The sequence below is a fragment of the Lynx canadensis genome, chromosome E1 (genome assembly GCF_007474595.2).
Source record: "Lynx canadensis isolate LIC74 chromosome E1, mLynCan4.pri.v2, whole genome shotgun sequence".
Lineage (NCBI taxonomy): Eukaryota > Metazoa > Chordata > Mammalia > Carnivora > Felidae > Lynx > Lynx canadensis.
In genome coordinates, this window is record NC_044316.2 from 34,102,674 (window position 1) to 34,124,370 (window position 21,697).

Sequence of the window (21,697 nt, forward strand, 5' to 3'; positions counted from 1 at the left end):
TCCATCATATAGGTTAGAGCAGCTAGCCTTCACTGTATTATTAATGATACCATGCAGGCTCCTGTCTCTAGCTCAGAAGTAAAGCATCTGTCCCCCATTGTCTTCTTATTCCACTTGTCTTTCTTTACTGCCTTTTTCTCACCAAGTAGAAAAGCAACTAATACTGGTAACTTATGAGTGTATTTTAGTACAAATGACTTTGCTTTATTGCCTTAACCAGCATCTTCACTTGAGGCCATTTGGTTTATGTCAGACCTCATGCTACAGTTGATTTTATCCTTTAGAGCTGACGCTTCCTGGTTCTTCCCCAGAATAGTTTTCTAGGGGCGCCTGGGTGGCTCAGTCGGTTAAACATCCTGCTTCGGCTCAGATCATGATCTCATGGTTCTTGAGTTAAAGCCCCGAGTCAGGCTCTGTGCTGACAGCTGGGAGCTTGGAGCCTGCTTCTGAATCTGTGACTCCCTCTCTCTCTCTGCCCTTCCCCCTGCTCACATTCTGTCTCTGTCTCTCAAAAAATAAATATTAGGAAAAAAAAATAGTTTTCTAGATCTCCAAGGAGAGTCACTGGCTTTGGCTTTAGAAAGTCTGTTGCCAGGAGCTGCTGGGAACACAAGGCCCTGCCTTTTTTCATCCGCCCTCTAATCTGCTAAGACTCAAACCGCTCACCCTAACACTGGTTCATCAGTAGGGCCCACTTCCTCCAGACTCTGCATCTGCCTTATCCCCAACTGAAGCACAGGTTGGGGGCCTTTTCCTGCTCCTAGAAGATTCTTTTTCAAACATAATTTCACTTGGCACCTGGGTGGCTCAGTCAGTAAAGCATCTGACTCTTGATTTCGGCACAGGTCACGACCTCAGAGTTGTTGAGATTGAGCCCCAAGCTGATCTCAACATGGAGCCTGCTTAGGATTCTCTCTCTTCCTCCCTCTCTCTGCCCCTCCCCAACGTGCACTCACATGCGCGCGCACTCTCTCTCTCTCTCAAAAATAAATAAATCAACTTAAAAAAAAATAATTTTAAGAAACCTCCAGTGTGTAACATGGAAGCAGAGCTGTTCTGAATGAACCAAGAATTGGGGGTGGGAGCAGTGTCAGGGCCCTGACTACCTTGCTTCGCTAACACAACCCACCCTCATCTGGAGTAAGGATCACAGGTAAACAAACACTTTATATTTTCTGGCACTTAAGTATGATTGTGATTTGTTCTAAAATCACAGGATTTCAAGAGAGGAATTCTCTTTTCCACTGTCTTTCAGCTTCTGAGACCGAAGTTTCTGCAAAGTATAGCATAGGACTGGGTCCTCTTTGGTAATTGCTGTAATTATGCAGTGGTTTATATTCAGTCCCTCAGTTACAGCGATGTTGGGCATTTTTTATAATTAGCAATGGAAGTTGAGTCTCAACTGTTATAAATATGTCTACTAATAATATCTTTCATTTTGTCTAGGTGAAAGTTTGGTAGTTGTGAGACTTTTTCTTTTTTTTTTAAGCTTCAGAATTACTGCTCTTTTCCCTTAGTCTAGGTAGGATAAGAGGAAGCTGCACCACTCGGTCTAGCAAGAGTGGGATGAGGTGGCCAGAGCCTTGGCCCCTGATCCTGGGCTCTCCCCTTCCGTGGCAGTCTCTGAGGTTGGAAACCACTGAATTATGTAATAACGCTTTTAATTAATCGTAAATCATGTCGCAACACTGTAAAATGTCTTAAAAATCATCTAGCTCATCTGATTCATCTCTTGTTGTAAATGAAACTCTTGCTACTTTTTTCAGTAGCTGGATTATAATTTCAGTGTGGGGGTTTAACCTGCTTTGCCTAATGCAAAGTATTTTGTTTTTTTAATGTGGTTTTGAATTAAGCCCTTATAGGAAAACCACTTTTCTTATAGTTTGTCTTTTACTCACACACTACTGCCACATAATATTTCTGACCCCAGATATGCAGGTTTTCCACACATCAAGCAGTTCTCTTACACCAGCTGGGTATCTGAAATTCAGCTCACTTCTGATGTGGTCTACCTGGAGTTCATCACACCCTCAAGTTAAGGGCTCACTCCCACGAGATTACCCCCACTTCAGATACCAGTCAAAAGTTTTAGGTTGTTACCTGTGCTTCTGACCAGCTAGCTCTAAATCAGCGTTCCCATGACCTGCTCCTTGGGTTCAGTAATTTCAGCCATTCAGTAGAATGGCTCACAGCACCCAGGAAAACAAATACTTAATATTTGCCCATTTATTACACAGGTTATAATAAAGGATACAGGTGAACAGCCAGATGAAAAGATACATAAGTCGAGGTTGTGAGAAGGGACCTAGAGCCTCCATACCCTCTCTGGGCGTATCTGTCTCCCAGCACTGCCAGGTGCTCACCAACTTGGAAGCTCTCTGAATCCCATATACAGATTTCTCTTGCCATCTAAAAGTCGACTTAATGCCTCTTTACTTTTACGAAAGGCCTGCGTTAGTACGTTTTTTCACTAAGAACGAAATCAGAAAAGGATTTTTGCTTTTAGGGAATGTTACTGCTTCCTCACATTATGCCTCTTCAGCTTTTTTAGGGTTATAGTTATGGTTTTATCTACTTTTAGATGACAGGGGAAGCCTGTATTTTGAGATTCTGATGAACGCTTCATCGTACAGTCATGATCAATCATGAAGTCAGTCTCCAGACCCTCTCCTGGAGGATGGGGACTGGGGCTGAAAGTTGTAAGCTTCTACTACTAGCCCGGTCTTTCTAGTGACCGGCCCACATCCTGAGGCCATCTAGGAGCCTACCCAGAGTCTCCTCATTAGAACAAAAGATGCTTCTATCACTCAGGAGATTCCAAAGGATTTAGGAGCTCTTTGTCGGGATCCAGGGTCAGAGACCAAATGTGAGAACATAAGGTGCTCGTGGTGCTCTTACCACTTAGGAAGTTACAAAGGTTTTAAGAGCTCTGTGCCAGGAACCAGGGGCAGAGACTGATATACAGATACGTATTTCCTACCTTTGTTTCCTACTGGTTCACAGCTCCTAAAAGCAGTATCTGTATCTATCCTAACTGTGGAAAAACCCAAAACGGTACTGCAGCACCACATGCCAGTTAGGTACATGGCATTAATGAAATTCAAGGTGATTTTCTTCTAGTAATTTGTGTTTGAAACCAAGAGAGCCTCCGGTTGGTCACTGTGTATGTACAACATTGAGCTTTAAAGCAGTCTTAATTTTTTAAAGACTGTAGTCTAAGATTGAAGCAGTGCTGTTTCCCATTATCTACCTTATAAAATCAAGTAACACATTCCTTTCCTAGACACTACAGCACAAGCCAAAATGCACTAATCCCAAGTGGTCGTGAAACATATACATCACAGTCTTTCAGACACATATTCACAGACTTAAGATTTCTTTTGTTTGATACCCGGACTGTGTACTCTGGTGTCTTGTTGACTCCTTACTAAGACCAAAAATCATCCTACATTTTTCTCCCTTGAAAATAGTTGCAGTTTTGATTTTTTTAATAAAAGGTCCTTTGTACACATACATGGAATCACTTTAAACCTGAGCTTACTATGCTTTTTCATCCTGCCTCCACAGATATTCCTGCTATTACTTACGTGTTCTATTCTAATCCTCTGGCGCCTGACCTGTGTGCCAGGTGTTTTGAGAAGACAAGTTTGTTTCTTCACACTTCTTTGCAATATATATCACAAGCATGTTTTTGTATTTTAAGGTCAAAAACGAAAGTCCTTCATTTGTGTATGAACAGCAACGGTAGTTTTTCTTTACTGTAAAACTCATAATCCACTTCTCAACTTCTCAAGTATGTGTTTATTGGTTAAAATAATCCATTTCAAGTAAAATTATTTTTGACTTTTTTCCCTGGCCTTGACTACGCATACCCAGGACTTCCCTGAAAGTTGGAGACCAGTATTCGTGTCCGTTTTAACTGAAGTTAGAGTCTTCAGTATGTCACCCGGGATCGCAGAATTTCTTCCTACTGGAAATCAAACTTCAGTGTGTTCCCAGTACTTGTTAGCGCTCCATCTGATTTAGCTGTCGTGGGTGTTGCCATGAAGTAGAGTTTCTGCAGGAAAGCAGGGGGCTCTAGTATTATAAGATCCACCTGTTTTTTATGTTTTAAAGAAAGCCTAAAGAATCTAGATTATTTTAATTTTGCTCTGTTTTCTAAAGTGGCTCTTGTTTTTCTGTTGGGATCTCCTGATTCTTAAACAGTATTGGTTTAATAATTTCTTTTTAAGTTGTGGACTGTTTTATGCCTTTCAGATTAGTAGTCACTGCTTTCTACCCCTTTTTACACACTCATAACATTCTCCCATTCTTAACCTTCTACCCCACGCATCCCATTTTCCTTTTATACTCTTGGCACCCTTCCCTCAGCTGCTGCCACCACCTCATAGAGTAGATTCTGGTCTCAAAGCAAAAGGTGAGTGGACTTTCTGGAGAAAGAGGGAACAATTTTTTTCCTGTTTCGACCTCCTACCAGTTCCAGCCAAGTAGCATTTAGGAGTTCTAATTTCCTTCCAGTTAATTTCCAGTAATGTTTTCTCCCCTTTTTGGCCAAACAGTATTTCATCTTTCTGTACTAGATGAACTTCAATAATCACATGCCTGTTAGTCTTAAGATGTTTCAGTGGTGGCTTTTTGTACATTTGCCATATCATCCATCAGTGGGATAGATTCTTTCTTGGTTACTTATGTGCAATTTCAGGGCTAACGTCTGCCCACTTGTTGAAGTGTGTGGGCGGTTATCAAAGTAGGTTGGCAGTTCTGTGGAGGGAAATTGTATTTCTGCCATAAAACATCATATATGGGCAGTGTATCAGCCCTCTGAGAGTCTAAATACTAGCCATCTGGGCTGTTGGCCTATCTGGGAATGTTCTTGAAGTGCAGGAAATAAAACTTCCCGCTCCGTTGTTTTTTGATAGACAACAGTCAGGTGTAGGTTATCATTCATTTGTGCTGGGGAGCCCTCAGCATGTGGATTTGGCCATGTCCTGCAGGACCTGATGACAGCTTACCTTGCAGGGAAGGAGAGTCGCTCCCAGATAGCCCTCACGAGTGGCCCTGGAGCAGGAAGTGGTGAAGCAGATCTTCCTGATTTGGGAGGAGCCTGAGGTGGACCTCTCGTCCTGAGTCTGGAAGGTAAATTTGTTGTTACCTGTAAATTATGGTTCTGCTAGTTCATGCTATGCCAATCCAGACTTTCAGAGGTATCCCTCCTGCCAGCAAGAGAAGACAGATGACTTGGATGAAGATGGCTGTCAAGCCCTGGGTCATTTAGTCTTCCACACTTAAGAATATTCATTTTAAACAAAAGGGCAGATATATCTATGAAATTACCTTATCATATCAACACATTGAGCACACACTATGTAGTAGTAACTATGGTGCTCTTTTTTGTTGTTCTTGTTTCTTCGTTTTTTGTTTCTCAGAGTGAACCATATGGATTGGTTTAAGAGGGCCTAGCAGAACCACAACCTTACAGGCAAGAACAAATGTCACTTTCTGCTACTTTCTCCTATACCAATCCAGACTGTAGGGACAAAAACATAATATCCCCCAATAAAGTGAATATTAACCTATTTTTTAAGTGAGCAATATATTGACACTTCATCTTCTTTAATAAAATGTAACTAAAAGTTATTTTCTCCAAACAATTGTTAAGGCTGAGAAAAAAAAAAAAAAAGTTGGTATGACATTGTCATATCTAGCTCGAAGAGGAGTGCTGTATGCCAAATTCACTTAACAGTGTGCCAACCTCACCCCCAGCTTATCGGCATAACCATGCTTCTTTCTTCTCAACAAAAACTAAACCCATTCCACAAGATTTGGCAGCCAAACAAAGAGGGATTGATACCCTACCTTAATTTAGTGCATACATTTAGCTGCATCTATCTGCTCTAATTGGTTCTTCCTCACAGAAATGAATACATGGTCTTGGTGTTACTATATCTTAGCTTAATCCACGTTACCTATCATCCTTCCAGCCTCTCCTTTTCTGATCGTATCTGCTGGCAATAGGGATGGCCCTACAGTCTAGAATGATATAGGGGGAGATAGCAGAACCTGAAGAGTCCAGTCTTTCAGTTCAAAAACAGCAGCAAGAGGTAGTCGTATTGGATGTATTGTTTTATTTTTGCACGGCTCAGGGAGATAGTTTACATGTACTCTTCCAGAATCACAAATATTTGAGGTAGGCCACTGTCTCCAAGTTACTAAGGTATATTCATTGCTTGCTACTTAAAGTAATCACCATAATTTGATTCTGTCTTTGGTTTCCAGACTTACTGTAGTTCAGTATTAATTTGACCTTTTCTTCCTCTCCTTCAGAAACATCAGAACTATTGAGAGGATAGGGGTTGAGTACTGTTTTAGGCTAATCCTCCTATTGGGTTGGCATCTACCAAAGTATAAGAAGCCTTGCATGGAAGACATTTGCCCACTGTTCAAATTGGCTAGACCGTGTAACTCGTAGATGTCTTTGTTTAGTCATCTTTGAGCTCTGAAGCTGTTTTGTCTTTTCCTGATTTGTTCATATTATCAGGTCTTTTATAACCTCACCCAGTCCTTTTCTTTGTGTTCAGGGTTCTAAGTTATATTTAATGAGGAGCCAATTATCAAGGCCACAGAGACTATTTAATATTATCAGCATTTATATTCCTAAATTCACTTATTTGACTTAATTAGCTATTGCATAAACTTCAAATAATTGTAAATGGCCTCAAGTTGTAAGGATTAAAATGTAATGGAAATTATAATTTGGGAACATGGTAGATTTGGGAAAGTCTCTTCATGATGCTCTTTTAATCAGTTTCCTGAGTCCCCATCATAACCATGTAGTGTGGAGGCTAATGATTACCAGTTCTAACACTGAAAGTTTTCTCTTGTTTGTAGTAATTCCTGCATGAGAAATTTAGAAATAATAAGTTACTTGACAATTTACCACGGTATGCAGCTCCAAAAACTCTTCAACTCCACCTTTTTTAATAACTTTAGCCAATGTTTTTGCCATATCTGTTTTAACAGACTCTATTTCTATTTTATGAATTTAACTTAAGTTGAAAATATAGATAAGTTTTGTTTCTCCTGTTAATAGAAACCACATGCTGATTGGAATTATTTTTCTTTCTGCTCGTTAGCCAGATCCTTTAAAATTAGAGGTTGAGGTAAAGTGCATTCATTGAGTGTATATTAAAAATAACAAGTTTCTTAAATCGGCTTTATCCTGTGAAATCTGTTGAGTTTGTGATTCAGCTTTTATAAAAATTGCTGTTCAAGTCTTATATTAGAACAGTATTGGATTTTGAAGTTAATGTGGATCTATTTTAATATATGTGAATTCTCTTCATCTTGAGCTTGCCCCTGACACTGGCTTTTTCCCAATAGAATTCTGTGAAAAGGGAAATAACAATTATATTTTTAGAGAAAAATGAATGAATTAAATGGCATTTTTAATTTAATATTTCCGTTATTGATGGTAATGCTTATTTTAAATAACGTGTTTTAGGCTTTATGTTAATAAGATGATAATTGAATAATTTTTATATGACAGGCACCTATGGGGACCTGCTGGGGTGATATCTCAGAAAATGTGAGAGTAGAAGTTCCCAATACAGACTGCAGCCTACCTACCAAAGTCTTCTGGATTGCTGGAATTGTAAAATTAGCAGGTGAAAGCACATGTAATAATTTACCCGAAAATGCCAATTATATCTGTAACTTTTAAGAAAGCGTATTTGTAAATTTTGCAATTGTTGCCACATAAATAATAAATATGATAACAGGGCAGAGGTTAGCAAAAAAATTTTTTTTTCTATAAAAGCCAGGTGGTAAATATTTTTAGCTTTGTGGGCAGTACAATCTCTGTCACAGTTACTCAGCCGTGCAGTTGTAGCATGAAAGCAGCCATAGCGATACATAAATGAATAGGCGTGGCTGTGAGCTGGTGACACTTTATTTATGAGCACTGAAATTTGAATTTTATAGAACTGTCATGTATCAAGACATGCAACCATTTAAAAACGTAAAACCAATAAAAGTAAAAATGTAAAACCATTCTTAGATGGCAGAGTGTAAAACACATCAGAGACAGTAGACCAGATCTGTGGGCCAACATCTGGTATAGGGAAATACTTTGAAAGGTAACAAAAACCTGAAGTGCTAAGAAAAGTGGTAAGGTCCATAACCCAAAAGTAAACTAGTGTTGATAATTTCATACATCTTAGGTTCTTTTTCTTCACCCCCACTGCTTTCCATGTACCCTAGTCCTTGTTACCCTCTGGCTCATCACATAAATGCATTAGGTATCTACTGTGTTAGACATGATGCACAGTGATGTGCAGAAGTGTAAAACCTAGTTTATTCCATGACCTGATATCTGCCAAACGCGGACTACCTTTATGATGAGGTGCTCAGTGAGTGGTGTGGTGGGGCACTGTAGCACTTTATGGCAGGCAGGGGTGTGGGGGTGCACAGCCATTCAAAAGATAAGAAGTTGTCCTTAAATTAGTGAGCGATATCTCATGCATCCTACTTTTCCTATTTCTCTCCAGCCATTCTCCCCCAAACACCCTGCCCACTGCTCACTATGTACTGCTGACAGCCTTGATCTACTAAACATGATCTTCTGTTTTTCTGCTCGAGCACTTCTGATGGCTTCTTTGTCCTTAAAGGATCAAGATGGTTGGCATTTACAGTTATTGATGAGTTGCACCATAGACCACTAGCCAGATTTTTGGTTGCTCCCCACCATAAATGCGGTCTATGTCCCGATGAGGCTAGTTCTCTCCCTCCTCCCTCATAGAACACATTGTCACCTCTGTGCCTTTGCACATAACATATCACCCAGTTCAATTCCCACCTTTCCCTTGAAACATTCCCCCAGCTGTTTAAGCCTTCTCTAAATCTTGCATTGTTCTCTATACTATAATTTAAAACAACATAATCTTTCTGTCTAGATGTTTAAGCTAGTTGCATTTAAATAGCTCTAAAGATCAATGCGTTTAATATCCAAGAATTATTTCTACCTTCCATCTCCAATTTTACATTTCTGTTTTATCTCATTGCACCATGTATCTTATTTTAAGCCACTTTAATGACGTTTTAGAATCGAGCCTGATGTTAATCATGAACTAGAGCTCGGCAACAGTTGGCAAACTCATGAATTATGTTGTAAATTGTTGAATTTTGAAACTAAAGGTTTAATGCTATAAATTTTCTCCATGGATCTTAACACGTGAAAATGCTGCTGAACTGAGCTACCTGCCTGGAATATAAGTTTGTTGGGCCTTTTTTATTCCCCTGAAGGCCTTAAATTAAACTGTAATGTTGCCAACAGAAGGTTTATTAAATTATAAATAGGATATATCATACACTTTTTGTTCTTCCTAAGAAATAAGTCATTTCACATACTTTCTTTGGTGTTTATTGAACTTTTTTACTTAGTATTTTCACATTTTGTTTCCAGATAAATAGGACAGAAAAATTTGGGCTCTTGAGGCAGCCACATCCAAATCATCCCAAAATAATTGGTCATCTAATCAGCTGGACAAAGCCGTTTCTTTGAAATGACTTCAACTAGATTTCTATGATGTCTTGACAAGATTTTCCTAACTTAACCATAACCTTTTTTTGTTTATTTTCAAAACTACTCATTCTAGTAGGACTTTCCCACCCTTGTTTTAACTAAGAATTTATTTTCTAGAAAATTTAAGAAACTATGGGTAAAATTGAACTCAATATTTAAGGGGGGAAGCCATGTCTGAAAACAGTTAAACTACTGGCATTGTACCTCACCTGGGGACTTGTTAGAAATGCGTGTTCTCAGACTTACCCAAGATCGACTCACTCAGAATCTCTGGGGGTAGGGCCCAGCCCTCCGTGTGTTAACGCGCCCTGCACGTGATTGTGTTGCAGGTGCACCCTGACATTTGACACCTACACTACCAGCAGCTGTGTCCTGTTTGATCCCATTCCATTTTTCTTACTGTGTGGTGATTGATCTGTTGGTTTCAGGTTACAATGCCCTTTTAAGATATGAAGGATTTGAAAATGACTCTGGGCTGGACTTCTGGTGCAATATCTGTGGTTCTGACATCCATCCCGTTGGTTGGTGTGCAGCCAGTGGCAAACCCCTCGTCCCTCCCAGAAGTAGGTGGCCTATTTACCCTCACTGTCATTGAAATATATGTACTTTATTGCAGTGTCACACGTAGTAACATTCAAGTGATACAGAAATTAAAGTAATCATTTTTGGTTTTAAGTAACTTCTCTGATGGCAAAACATGCTCGTTTTCTTTATTTTTGTGACTTTTCTTCATAACCTTAATGCTCTGAATTGCAGGGGAAAATTGTTATTTTTTTAAAAATAGTTTATGAAGCAATTCTGCTCTTTGCTAAAGTGTAACTGGTTATTTCTTTTGTTTTAGCTATTCAGCATAAGTATACAAACTGGAAAGCTTTTCTAGTGAAACGACTTACTGGTGCCAAAACACTTCCTCCCGATTTCTCACAGAAGGTAAAGACAGGATCTTAGAAAGGACTGAAGTGTCAATTGAGAGCTCTGAAAAGGAATAGCCTGGAAGTTTTTAAAGGAATTGTTTTCATTTAGTGAGCCAGATGATCTAGTTAAATATCGAGTGCACTCAGTATTTTTAATGGTACAAAATTGAAATCAGTTGTAGAGTTCTGTCATGAATTCCGAACAGTTTTTGTCTGCTTTTGTTTAAGGTTTCAGAGAGTATGCAGTATCCTTTCAAACCTTGCATGAGAGTAGAAGTGGTTGACAAGAGGCATTTGTGTCGCACACGAGTGGCAGTGGTGGAAAGTGTCATCGGAGGAAGATTAAGACTAGTGTACGAAGAAAGTGAAGACAGAACAGATGACTTCTGGTGCCATATGCACAGCCCGTTAATCCATCATATTGGTTGGTCTCGAAGCATAGGCCATCGATTCAAAAGATCTGGTAAGCACCTGTCACAAGCCCGCCTATTGAAAACATCATTGAGGCTGAATTGTACTACCGTGGTTATCTTTCTTTACAGAATAGCAAAGATCCGAAATAGCATTCTAGTTGTCTGGGCTGCTTATTCTACCTTAATTAGGGGATGTTCACACCAGAATATGAGTGTCCCGGCTAACTCCTTTATATTCCTTCCATTTGTTCTCAATTAAAATATAATGCACTTTTGGTCACAACTACATTTTGTTCTCTTCTACTTTTCTTATCCAGCCCATTTGGAAGATCCAAAGGTAGCCTTTCCATTTGCATTCAGTTTTAATCAAAATAGCAAAATTATATGTGGTTAGACCTAATACTGAACACATTAAAACATACTTCTGAAGCTGTGATTCCCTCACTAGGGAATTGCAAGCATTCTGATTGGCTGAGCGTATTTCATAGCACATGTACTCTGAAGAGAGCATTCTATTAAAGAATTATTTTTCACCATAAATGTAGAAGGCATGTATTTCTGCCATGTTTTAGAATATACATACCTTGTGAGTTTGAAACCTTCAAAGAAACGTGGTTTTTGGTCTTCTCACAAATGCTGACAGATTAGTATGTAACTTTTCCTTGTAGATATTACAAAGAAACAGGATGGACATTTTGATACACCACCACATTTATTTGCTAAGGTAAGAAGTTTTTATAAGAACCCTCATTTGTAAATTAGGTTTGAAAGAGGGTTGTGGGTTTTTTCCTAACATTATGGAAATCACAATTACATTTGTTCACTTAAAAGGATTAAGACCTTGTGATCCATAGGTGTCACAACTATTGATTATAATTATTCTTAAATTCTGTCCATTTGCCTGAACTCTCTCTATCCTCCGACGGAGGTTTGAGTTACAATACTAGGTAGGTAGGAGAAGGCATTTGGTTTTTTCATCTGGTAAACATTTTCAAAGTGGTAATATTTATTATAAAAATGATAACATTTGTAACAGCCGATGTGCTTTCATGTAATTCTTTAGGTAAAAGAAGTAGACCAGAGTGGGGAATGGTTCAAGGAAGGAATGAAATTGGAAGCTATAGACCCATTAAATCTTTCCACAATATGTGTCGCGACTATTAGAAAGGTAAGACAATAGGTTTTAAAGTATAGAAATGCAATTGTAAGAACTGGGTTTAAGGTAATAGGAGAAGGAGGCCCTTAACATACTCGAGAGGGTTGGTAGTAATTTTGAAATAAATTTCAGTTCTCTTATCAGTGGTTCTCTTTCTACGTAGCTTGTTGTCAAGATTGTCATCTTGAGTCTGCTGCCTCTAGTTATGGAAATATGTATCCTGAGTTAGAGGAAGAATATTTATTTAAATTACTTCTGGTCAAAGCTAGTCCAACACAGAATTGCAACAAGGCCAAATTTATCTTCACTTTACTGTTTTTCCCTTTGTGCCTTTTTTCTTCTTTTGGTAGTACTTTATTTCTTCTTTTTTTCTCTCTTCTGAAGCTGGGTTTATGAAAAGGTCTAGAAGTGTGGTTCTCAGTTCTCAGTAGGCATCAGAACACCCTGGGGAACTTAAAAAAATACAGGTGACCAGACTTCTTAAATGCCTACCCCACCCTGTTCCGATTTCATCAGTCTGGTGGGGGGCCCTAGCATTGGCATTTTTTAAAAGTCCCCAGGTAATTCTCCAGTTCCGCCATGGTTAAGAACCACTGATCCAGAGTCTACCTATATAAGGGTGGAGCTTAAATTGTGATTTGCATTTCAGCACAGTTTAAAGCCTTGAGCCAAAAGAATTAAAACCAGTTATGGTTGCTGCCATGTCCCAGGCACTTGAGCTCAAGGTCACACAGCTAGACAAAACCGGCTCCAAGTTTTTGTTCTTCCTCTTTACCTGACCCAGTGATCAGAGTCACCTGGTATGATTTCAAACATAGATTTCCAAGACCTACTCCAGACCTACTCGATCGGAATCACAAGAAGTATTACAACAGGATGATGTATTTGTTTTAAAAATGATAAAGTTGTCTAAGTGATTCTGACAGTCAGGTTTGGGAACCAGTCCATTATGCCATGCTCTGTTCCATGAAATGAGAATGAAGCGTCCAGTGAGTAGAGCGTCAGACTTCGTTCAGGAATTACTTAGTTCATGCTTGCCACACTAGGTTTGGTTTGGACTCTAAATAAAAAGCTTACAGTCTTGTAGAACAAGGTAAGATACATAAAAATAAGTTTGATACAGGATTGACTATGACTTAAATGTACACAGTACTGTTGGGATTCGCATAAAAGGGCACATTGTCTCAGAGGAATCAGGGAAAGCTCTATAGAAGGGAGGCTATTTGAAAACTTCACCTTGTAGGTTGGGAAAAACAGCCCAGCAGAGATGCAGGGAGGAAACTGTTGTGGAAAGAGAATGTGCACAAAAGCCTCGAGATAGGAAAGCACAGGCCAGGTTTAGGAAGAGACTGAGTCGTTCGTACAGTACACATCAAACAAGTCATACTGAGTATGGTGGTCAAGGCTTTTCTTTCATCAGGAACAGAGACCCATGCAAGTTAGCTCTAAGAAAGTTACCCTAAGGACATGGCAGTCTCACAGACAGACATGCAAGGACACAGGGACAAGAACTGGAAAGCTGTAAACCTAGTGTTATTCTCCCCAACTCTCGGGGCCTCTTTGTCCCATCTCTTCCCTGCTCTGAGTCTCTGCCATTTTCCTTCACTCTTGTGATTGGTGTTCCTCTCGCTCCGTCTCCCTGTGTGGCTGCTAGCTCCATCCTGTATCACAGCCTTTCAGGTCCAGTTCTGACCCATGACTTGACAATAGCCTCTGTGTCTGTTAATGGTAATTACTGAGAGAGATTCTAGCTGAGCCCAGCCTTTGGCTTCGTTCCCTAAAGGTTAGATACTAGCCCCCAGCCCAGTCAGCTGTATTTGGAAAAAGAATCCGTGCTGAATGGAGGTAGCTCTTGCCAAAGGTATAGGCAAAGCTGTTAAGCTGGAAGAGGAAGTTATTATACACATCCGCTGTAGTAGAAACCACTAGAAAAAAGGCACTTGGGGGCAGAGACTAAAAGATGATTTAGGACCAGGCATGCAGGCTTTGAATACTCGGTCGGGCCATCTGAGCTCTCTCTGGTGAACAGGTGAGTTGGAGAAGCTTTCTGGCGTGAATAGAGATCCTAACACAGGAAAGTTAAACTGTAAGAGGAGAAATGTCCGAAAAGGAAGCCTGAAAGCAGTGATCTCAAACAGTGCAGTGGAGACAGAATTCATGGCACAGAGAGAGGAACTAACATTAAGGGGAGTTGTGGGGTCTGGTGCTTGCTTACCTCTGAAGGTGACTTTGACAGCCTGCATGGACTCTGAGAGGGCGTGTGCAGCACTCAGGGAAAAGGCAGGACTGAGACCCTGCGAGGGAGACAAACTCCTGACTTCAATGGAGGAATTGTGGGTGTAGAGGTCAGTTATTGAAGCACTGGGTGTGGGTGATATCAGCAAAACAGAGAGAAAAGGGCTAATATCACAAATGTAAGGATTGGATGTGAAAGGACACTACCAAAAGAAGCATCACCAATCAGAAGAGGTGAGAAGGTCGGGCAGTAGACTGTAATGTAATGAGAGTCTGGGAAAAAACGTCGCAGAAAGTTGAGAGTAGTCAGTGGGTATCAGATATTTCAGGGAGGCTGAGGTTTGAGGAGGATAAGTGTTGGGAGAAAGGCTCTGGATTTGACAAACTAGGTCACTAGTGAAATTTGGCATTTTAGCAGGATCAGGACAGAAATCAGACTGCAAAGAGTTACATAGTATAAACCTTGAAGTGGGTCTCTGGGTGAAGTATATAGGAGTTCACTGTGCTATTTTTGTACCTTTTCTGTAAGTGTGAACGGTTTCAAAATTAAATATTTTTCAATATTTTTAATGTAATGAAAATTGGGAGACGTTAGATTATACAAGATAGTGTTTTTGGAACCAGGTACCAGTGGTAATGGTACAAGATGGAAAAGTTATTTTGTGGGGTGGGGTACTACCTCTTAAAATAGTCAGGGGTGCCAAAGAAGGAATACGGGGACCCTTGCACGGGGTGGCCTTCGTTTCTGTCATACGGGAGCGTGGGTATCTGTAGCATAGGAGAGGGAAAGTGAAAGCTTGACGAAGGTAGAAAAGGTTTGGAAAAACTCCTCTGCGAGATCAGAAGGAAAGGAGTAGAGTTACCGAATAGGACGCAGAGCCGCGCTGAGACTAGACGGTTAAATCGGAGAGGAGCACTCAGCCCTGTTTCATGGGCCACAGCAGCCAGCACCTCAGCCATCCGCAAAGGCACTGCTTTTCCTACACCTCTGAGGTCACTCTGTGTAACCCTGCTTTTGTTGCTGGTGCACACTGCAGTCCGCATAGGTTCTTACCGTTCGAGTTGCTAGCGTAATTCAGTGAGGAGACCATTATGTGGTAGATTTTCATTTCTTGTAGAATGTCACTTAAAGGATCACTTTTACAATAGTGATGTCTAATTTCAAATACTTGAAATTCTCTTAATTTGAAAGGTGCTGGCTGACGGATTCCTGATGATTGGGATCGATGGCTCAGAAGCAGCAGATGGATCTGACTGGTTCTGTTATCACGCAACCTCCCCTTCTATTTTCCCTGTTGGTTTCTGTGAAATTAACATGATTGAACTTACTCCACCTAGAGGTATTTCATCCTAATATGAACGCTGGGTCTTTATCCTTGCCTTCTTTTTACGTGGTATCTATTTACATCATTTAACACAGCCCTGGGTTTTTTTTTTTTTTGCTGTGTGGACATATTACATGTGTTCCTATATGCAAACATACATACACATAACAAGAGCTGTGGGGTGCTTTACACACATATAAAGCACTATATTCTAGCTACCTTTGATAAATTATATTAGTATAGAATTTTTCCTGTGTATCTGTACATTTTGTAATCTGAATTGGTATTCTCGAGCCCTGTGGAGATGGTGATGTAGGTTATGGCATACATAAACGTTTTTTAAAAATAGATACAGGCTAAAGCCTTTGAGGGAAAGCAAGTTTCCATCTTTAGAATACCATGTGGCTTTTTTTTTTTTTTTAAAGGCATACCCTTAAATAGCTCTCAAGTCTTAACTAGTGACTTTCCTAATTTCAGTATCTGAGCGTTGGGTTTTTCTCTTCAGAAAAGAAGGGGGGAAAACTAAAAACAGAGGCCTATAAAATAGCGTGTGCCCAGCAGAAAAATATCACTGTGACATAGGAAATGCTGGACTATCCTAAGTGTAGGATTACAAAAGCAAAAGTTTATAATTCTTCTGGTAGACAGGAGAGAGACACTCTTGCATTGGGTAAGTAGGTGCACCTGTGTCTGTCTAGAAAAAGAAGAAATCCTTATAACATGGAGGAATTATTGCATTAAATAATGTGAGTGCAAGAGTTAAAGTTTATTATATAATCTAAAATCCCGAGATTTTAGTGTGTACTGAGTTAACCTTTTATATCTACGTTTTAATATGATGGTAATTTTAAATGAACTGCCAGTTAAATCAGGTGTGTTTTTTCAGGTTACACAAAACTTCCTTTTAAATGGTTTGACTACCTCAGGGAAACTGGCTCCATTGCAGCACCAGTAAAACTATTTAATAAGGTAAATTTAAATAATGGCATAATTATGTGGAATTTTTTTGATGCCTCACGAATGCAGATCATTGTTGGTCAAAATGTGTTTGCTTTATATTAGAACTTCTTAATGGAGATTAGTATAAACAGAACAATATATTTTCTTTACCTAGGAAATGAAGCTTGTTTTCCAACTTTGCTTCATTTTTAATCTGAGTAAAACAGAAATTAATACATTTCCTGACTAGTTCTGAAATGCTTCACCTTCACATGCTTTAATAATTAGAGAAGAATTTGCGATTTTTTTTTTTGGTTTAAATTAGGTTATTTGGATCCGTCGCTGCTTTTGTTTCTTAGTGATGGTGGACTCGGGCATACTTCTTCTCACCAGTGTTCCTGTTGTGCTTCTCCATGTCAGGATGTTCCAAATCACGGATTTCGTGTAGGAATGAAATTAGAAGCAGTAGATCTCATGGAGCCACGGTTAATATGTGTAGCCACAGTCACTCGAATTATTCATCGTCTCTTGAGGATACATTTTGATGGATGGGAAGAAGAGTATGATCAGTGGGTAGACTGTGAGTCCCCTGACCTCTATCCTGTAGGGTGGTGTCAATTAACTGGATATCAGCTACAGCCTCCAGCATCACAGTGTAAGTTGGTATACAGAAAAGGTGTCCTTTTGTAAAAATCAGCAATTCTCCAGAGGACTATTTCACATAAATCATCTTGTGAGCTCACAGGACAAGAATATTCCTTTATCTGATTGGTTGCCAGGTAAGATCTTAAGATTCACCAACAATATCCCAGAATCAGACCATGAGTACCATGGCAGTGTGAACTCAGTATTCGGTTACATGATGACTGTAGAGACACGACAGTAAGAGCACCCACCAAATTAGACTTGTCTTAACGCGTTTGAAAGTATAAGCTAAAATTTATTGGTATACATACGTGTGTGTGTGTGTGTGTGTATATATATATATATATAAAATAAATGCTTATTGATTAAGTAGTGGCATCTGTGGTATCATGGGTTTTACAGGAACAAGCACCCTTATTTTCAAAGCATCATGTACTTTTATAAGTATAATGGCCTTGGTAAAGATAATCTATCTAAGTTGTATCTAGAGTTGTATGCTTGCAGTGCTTATCTGGTACCAATTTTCCCTTTTATTTTTCAGCATCAAGAGAAAGCCAATCAGGTTCATCAAAACAGAAGAAAAAGGCTAAGTCCCAGCAATACAAAGGACATAAGAAAAGTGGGTCACCACATGGTGTTTATATACATTTTCTAAGTTATTAACCAGTTGGGGTCATGGTTTTCTTGCACAGAAACGAATATACCATACGAGAGCCGATGACTGTGCATTATATAAATTATGCTTAAAGGTGCAGTATGCCATAAAAGGCAAACCTTTTCAGTAATGAGAAACACTTATGTTTTAGTTGACAGGAAACATGATTACCATCATATTTTAAAACCTATATGGTAAAGAAGAGAATACAAGTAGTTCTTGAAATAATATGCAAACCTACTGAAAATTAATTCTTTTTTTTAAACTTTAAAAAAATAAATGCTTGATACTTACAAGAGACTTGGAGCCTAGGAAACCCATCCTTCATAAACCAAAACAATCTTTCTAGAATGAGACTTACACAAAACTCAAGTTGATGGCTAACAAAGTCAGGCTTAAGAATATTTTTTTAAAGTGTGTTTTCTATATTATGTTTTACCTTACAGTGAATGATTATGGCCATTAATAGCCAAAATAACATAATAAAATATATTGATAACTCTATTCATATGAGTTGATAACTCTGTTGATAACTCTGATACTGATATTGATAACTCTATTGATAACACTGATAACTCTAATCATATCTAAAGATATGATTCTTTTCAAAGTCCCCCCACCATAGGAAACCACAAGTTTTTCTCTTCACGAAACTTGTCATGGAATATTTCGTTCTGAGATCAGATTATTTTTATGTAAGGATATTTTTAAAAGTAAAAAGTATGTTTGAGGATTAAAACTAAAACAGATTTTTCAAGCTGACTTGCCATATGTTCAAATAAGTGTTAATCTGTCTCATTAACAACCAAGAGACTGAAGCAGCATGAAGAACCAAATATACCCTTACTTTCTGATTATCGTCATTTATGTATAATTTCTTTCTCACTGGGGACTACAAACTTTCCCCACCCACTGCCATGGCGCTCTCATGTCCTCCCGGCATGGAACCCAAGTCAGATTCAACAGGGATAACCTCCAGGCCTTTCTCTCGTGCTCTCTTTTATATTAGAGGTATAGGTTTCCCATTTGCCCAGAGTTATTTTGCCCACTAGCTGCTTGCCATGTTTGATATTCACCTAAAAGAACTTTAGAGAGCATTGCCAGACAGGCAGATGGAAGCGATCCCCAACATATCTGGAAATGATGAGGAAGAATTCACAAGGCAGCTTTGTCAGTGGACTAACCATAGCACATGTGATCCCTAAGCTTTCTGTGAGATTAGATAGCACAGCCTGCTTTGGCCTGTCTTCTCACTTTCTATTGGACAAGACTGAGAGAGATTTCAGAATTTTTTTCCCAAGGTGTTACAAACATTTATTACTCCGTGGCTATGTGACATACAATTTTTAGGACTAATTTCTGAGCACTGGGTACACAATTCACACACCTCCCTCACTGTGACTCTTGCGGGTTTGTTTCCAGCTTACGGGGTTTAATTATTTTGGATTAATGGGCCATGGGAAGAAGTAAGAAACTAACGAAGTGATATCAGTATGCCAGTTTATAGTGACATTTAATAGTACCGCATTTCTGGGTTAGCTGGAAAAAGGAATTCAGCTTTAAATGTATAACATGTTCTTTAACTGTAACATTGCAAGAGCTCTCGATATTGAGAGCAATATTGAGTGCAAAGGCATCATCTTTGATGCCTTTAACTTGTCCTTTGGACATATGAAGGAAAAGGACTATAAAGCCACAGTCCCTTATTAGAAACTTTGGGACCAGATGTGTTTTGGAATTCAGAATTTTTCAGATTTTAGAAAAGAAGTGTAGTACGTAGCATATATTATGTAACACTGCTTACAGACTCTGGCACATTTTCTGAGACAAAATATATGTAAATGTTTACATTAAGTGGGCCAAATAAAGATTATAAATAGTATCACCAAGTGAGATCTAGTTTTGTTGCCAAAGTTTTACAGAAAAACTGTGGATTTTGGAATTGAGGATAAGGAATATAGTGCCATGTGAATGAAGAAGAAGCAGTCTTCATTGTGAGGGTACTCTCTGTTCCTTTTATTTTTTTATAATGCTCACTAGATAGTTGATTAGAAATTTTTCCCACAAAACTTTACTTGCCCCAATAAGAAAGATTTTGGGGTCCGTGAACCTAATTTGTCCATTGCATATGCAATGTCAACAGCAGATTGGCCACAAACCCTATTGTTTTTAAATTTGCCTACAGATTCTTTATGGCTCTGTGGTTTCATCTTCTAGCTCTTTGGTCTTTTTGTCCTGAAAATCCTCCATCAGTGTGTTCTTTGGTAGTGTTGTGTTTTTGTTTGGTTGGTCTTTTTTTTTTTTTTTTTTTTTTTAAACAGAAATAGATGGTTGGCTTCATTGTTCTAGCTTGTTTTGTAATGATCTGTGTTCATTCTATAGAGGGACAACTTCTAGTGCTTTTAGAAAATAGGGTCATGTTCTGCCAAGAGGATCATTTAGACCGTCGTATGCATGTGATCTGTCCAATCTGAAAAGCCTTAATTTTTTCAAGGTTTAGTAATTCTAGAGCAGGAAACCCAGCACTAATTTCTGAACCATCTTCAGGGGCTGTTATAGGTAGGAGAGAGTTGGAGAACCTCCTTGCGTTTTAACTTGCGAGTGTGGGGGACATGAGGAAAAGTCTAAACGATTGCTGCACGTGATTTTGGTTTGGCAGCTGCAAGTTGAATGTGTACTTGCGATTACTTCTAGCTTAGTTATCAGACCATTTTACATAGGAGGTACGGTGTAACTTAGATTTATCTTGTAGCCCTGATTTCATGAAGCCTAAGTTCTGATTGCTCTTGCCTGAGTCATTTGTATACTCTGGAAGAAAACAGGTATAATTGCTAGTCCCAGAGATGTGTAAGTATCCTTTAGCTTTCAACCTGACTAATGGAATATGTTGGTGGTTCACTATTTGCAAAGTTTAGTGTACTTTTTTTGCTGGTGAAAGCATTGTATAAGTCTTCGAAGGCTTATGTTTGCTTAGGAAACTATAATCAAAAGGGCGTTTCAGAAGATACTAGATTGCTTAAGTACTTGCGGGCAACAAGCTTTATATTTTAGAAATGGTTTTCAGTGTAAGAATTACAAGTGTTATCTAAAAGACTAGACTATAAACCAGAAGGTAGGGGAGCACATTTCATATCGGTACAATCCTGCCACCTGGATACTACATTTATTCAACTGATTCTCCCTGAAAACCAGTGTTTGGCCTTGTCTGGGCAGTGGAATGCTACCCTGCAGTCGGGTTTTAAAACCTTCTTTCTCTACTGTTGGATTGTCAACCCCCTCAAGCTAAAATTTTCTTGAAGGAAGTTAGCCAGCTATTCTCCACACAAAATGCTCTCTGTAGTTCATTTTGTTTTATTTTATATGTTTTTAAGTATTTTGTTTTTAAGTAATCTCTACACCCAACATGGGGCTCACACTCATGACCCTGAGATCAAGAGTCAGCATGCTTCATTGACAGCCAGCCAGGCACCGTGCTTTTTTTTTTTTTAATTGATTTAAGAATCAGGAACCAGAGGAGCACCTGGGTGTGTCAGTGGGTGAAGCGTCTGACTTTGGCTCGGGTCATGATCTCATGGTTCATGGGTTTGATCCCTGCCTCAGGCTCTATGCTGATAGCTCTGAGCCTGCTTTGGATTCTCTGTCTCCTTCTCTCTCTCTCCCCCGCCCCCCTCTCTCTGTCTCTCTCTCTGCCCCTCCCCCACTTGCACTTATGTTCTCTCTCAAAAATAAACAAACATTTAAAATATATATATATATATATATATAAAATTTATTTATGTATTAGCGTGTGTGTATATCCTTTTTTTTTGTTGTTGTTTAAGAGAGTCAGGAACCA

The 21,697-nt window shown here is 39.1% G+C and overlaps 1 protein-coding gene across 10 annotated transcripts in view; it reads left to right on the top strand.

Annotated features, from left to right (window-relative positions):
* MBTD1 (mbt domain containing 1) overlaps nucleotides 1-21,697 on the top strand; it is a 71,143-nt gene that overhangs the window by 41,007 nt on the left and 8,439 nt on the right. For all 10 annotated transcript variants that reach the window (XM_030294582.1, XM_030294583.1, XM_030294584.1 and 7 more), the window contains 10 exons: nucleotides 7,547-7,664; nucleotides 10,009-10,143; nucleotides 10,422-10,510; nucleotides 10,723-10,957; nucleotides 11,576-11,631; nucleotides 11,971-12,075; nucleotides 15,491-15,638; nucleotides 16,510-16,592; nucleotides 16,983-17,217; nucleotides 17,749-17,826. In XM_030294582.1, the coding sequence (XP_030150442.1) occupies nucleotides 7,547-7,664; nucleotides 10,009-10,143; nucleotides 10,422-10,510; nucleotides 10,723-10,957; nucleotides 11,576-11,631; nucleotides 11,971-12,075; nucleotides 15,491-15,638; nucleotides 16,510-16,592; nucleotides 16,983-17,217; nucleotides 17,749-17,826 (1,282 nt within the window). The remainder of the gene's footprint in view (nucleotides 1-7,546; nucleotides 7,665-10,008; nucleotides 10,144-10,421; nucleotides 10,511-10,722; nucleotides 10,958-11,575; nucleotides 11,632-11,970; nucleotides 12,076-15,490; nucleotides 15,639-16,509; nucleotides 16,593-16,982; nucleotides 17,218-17,748; nucleotides 17,827-21,697) is intronic.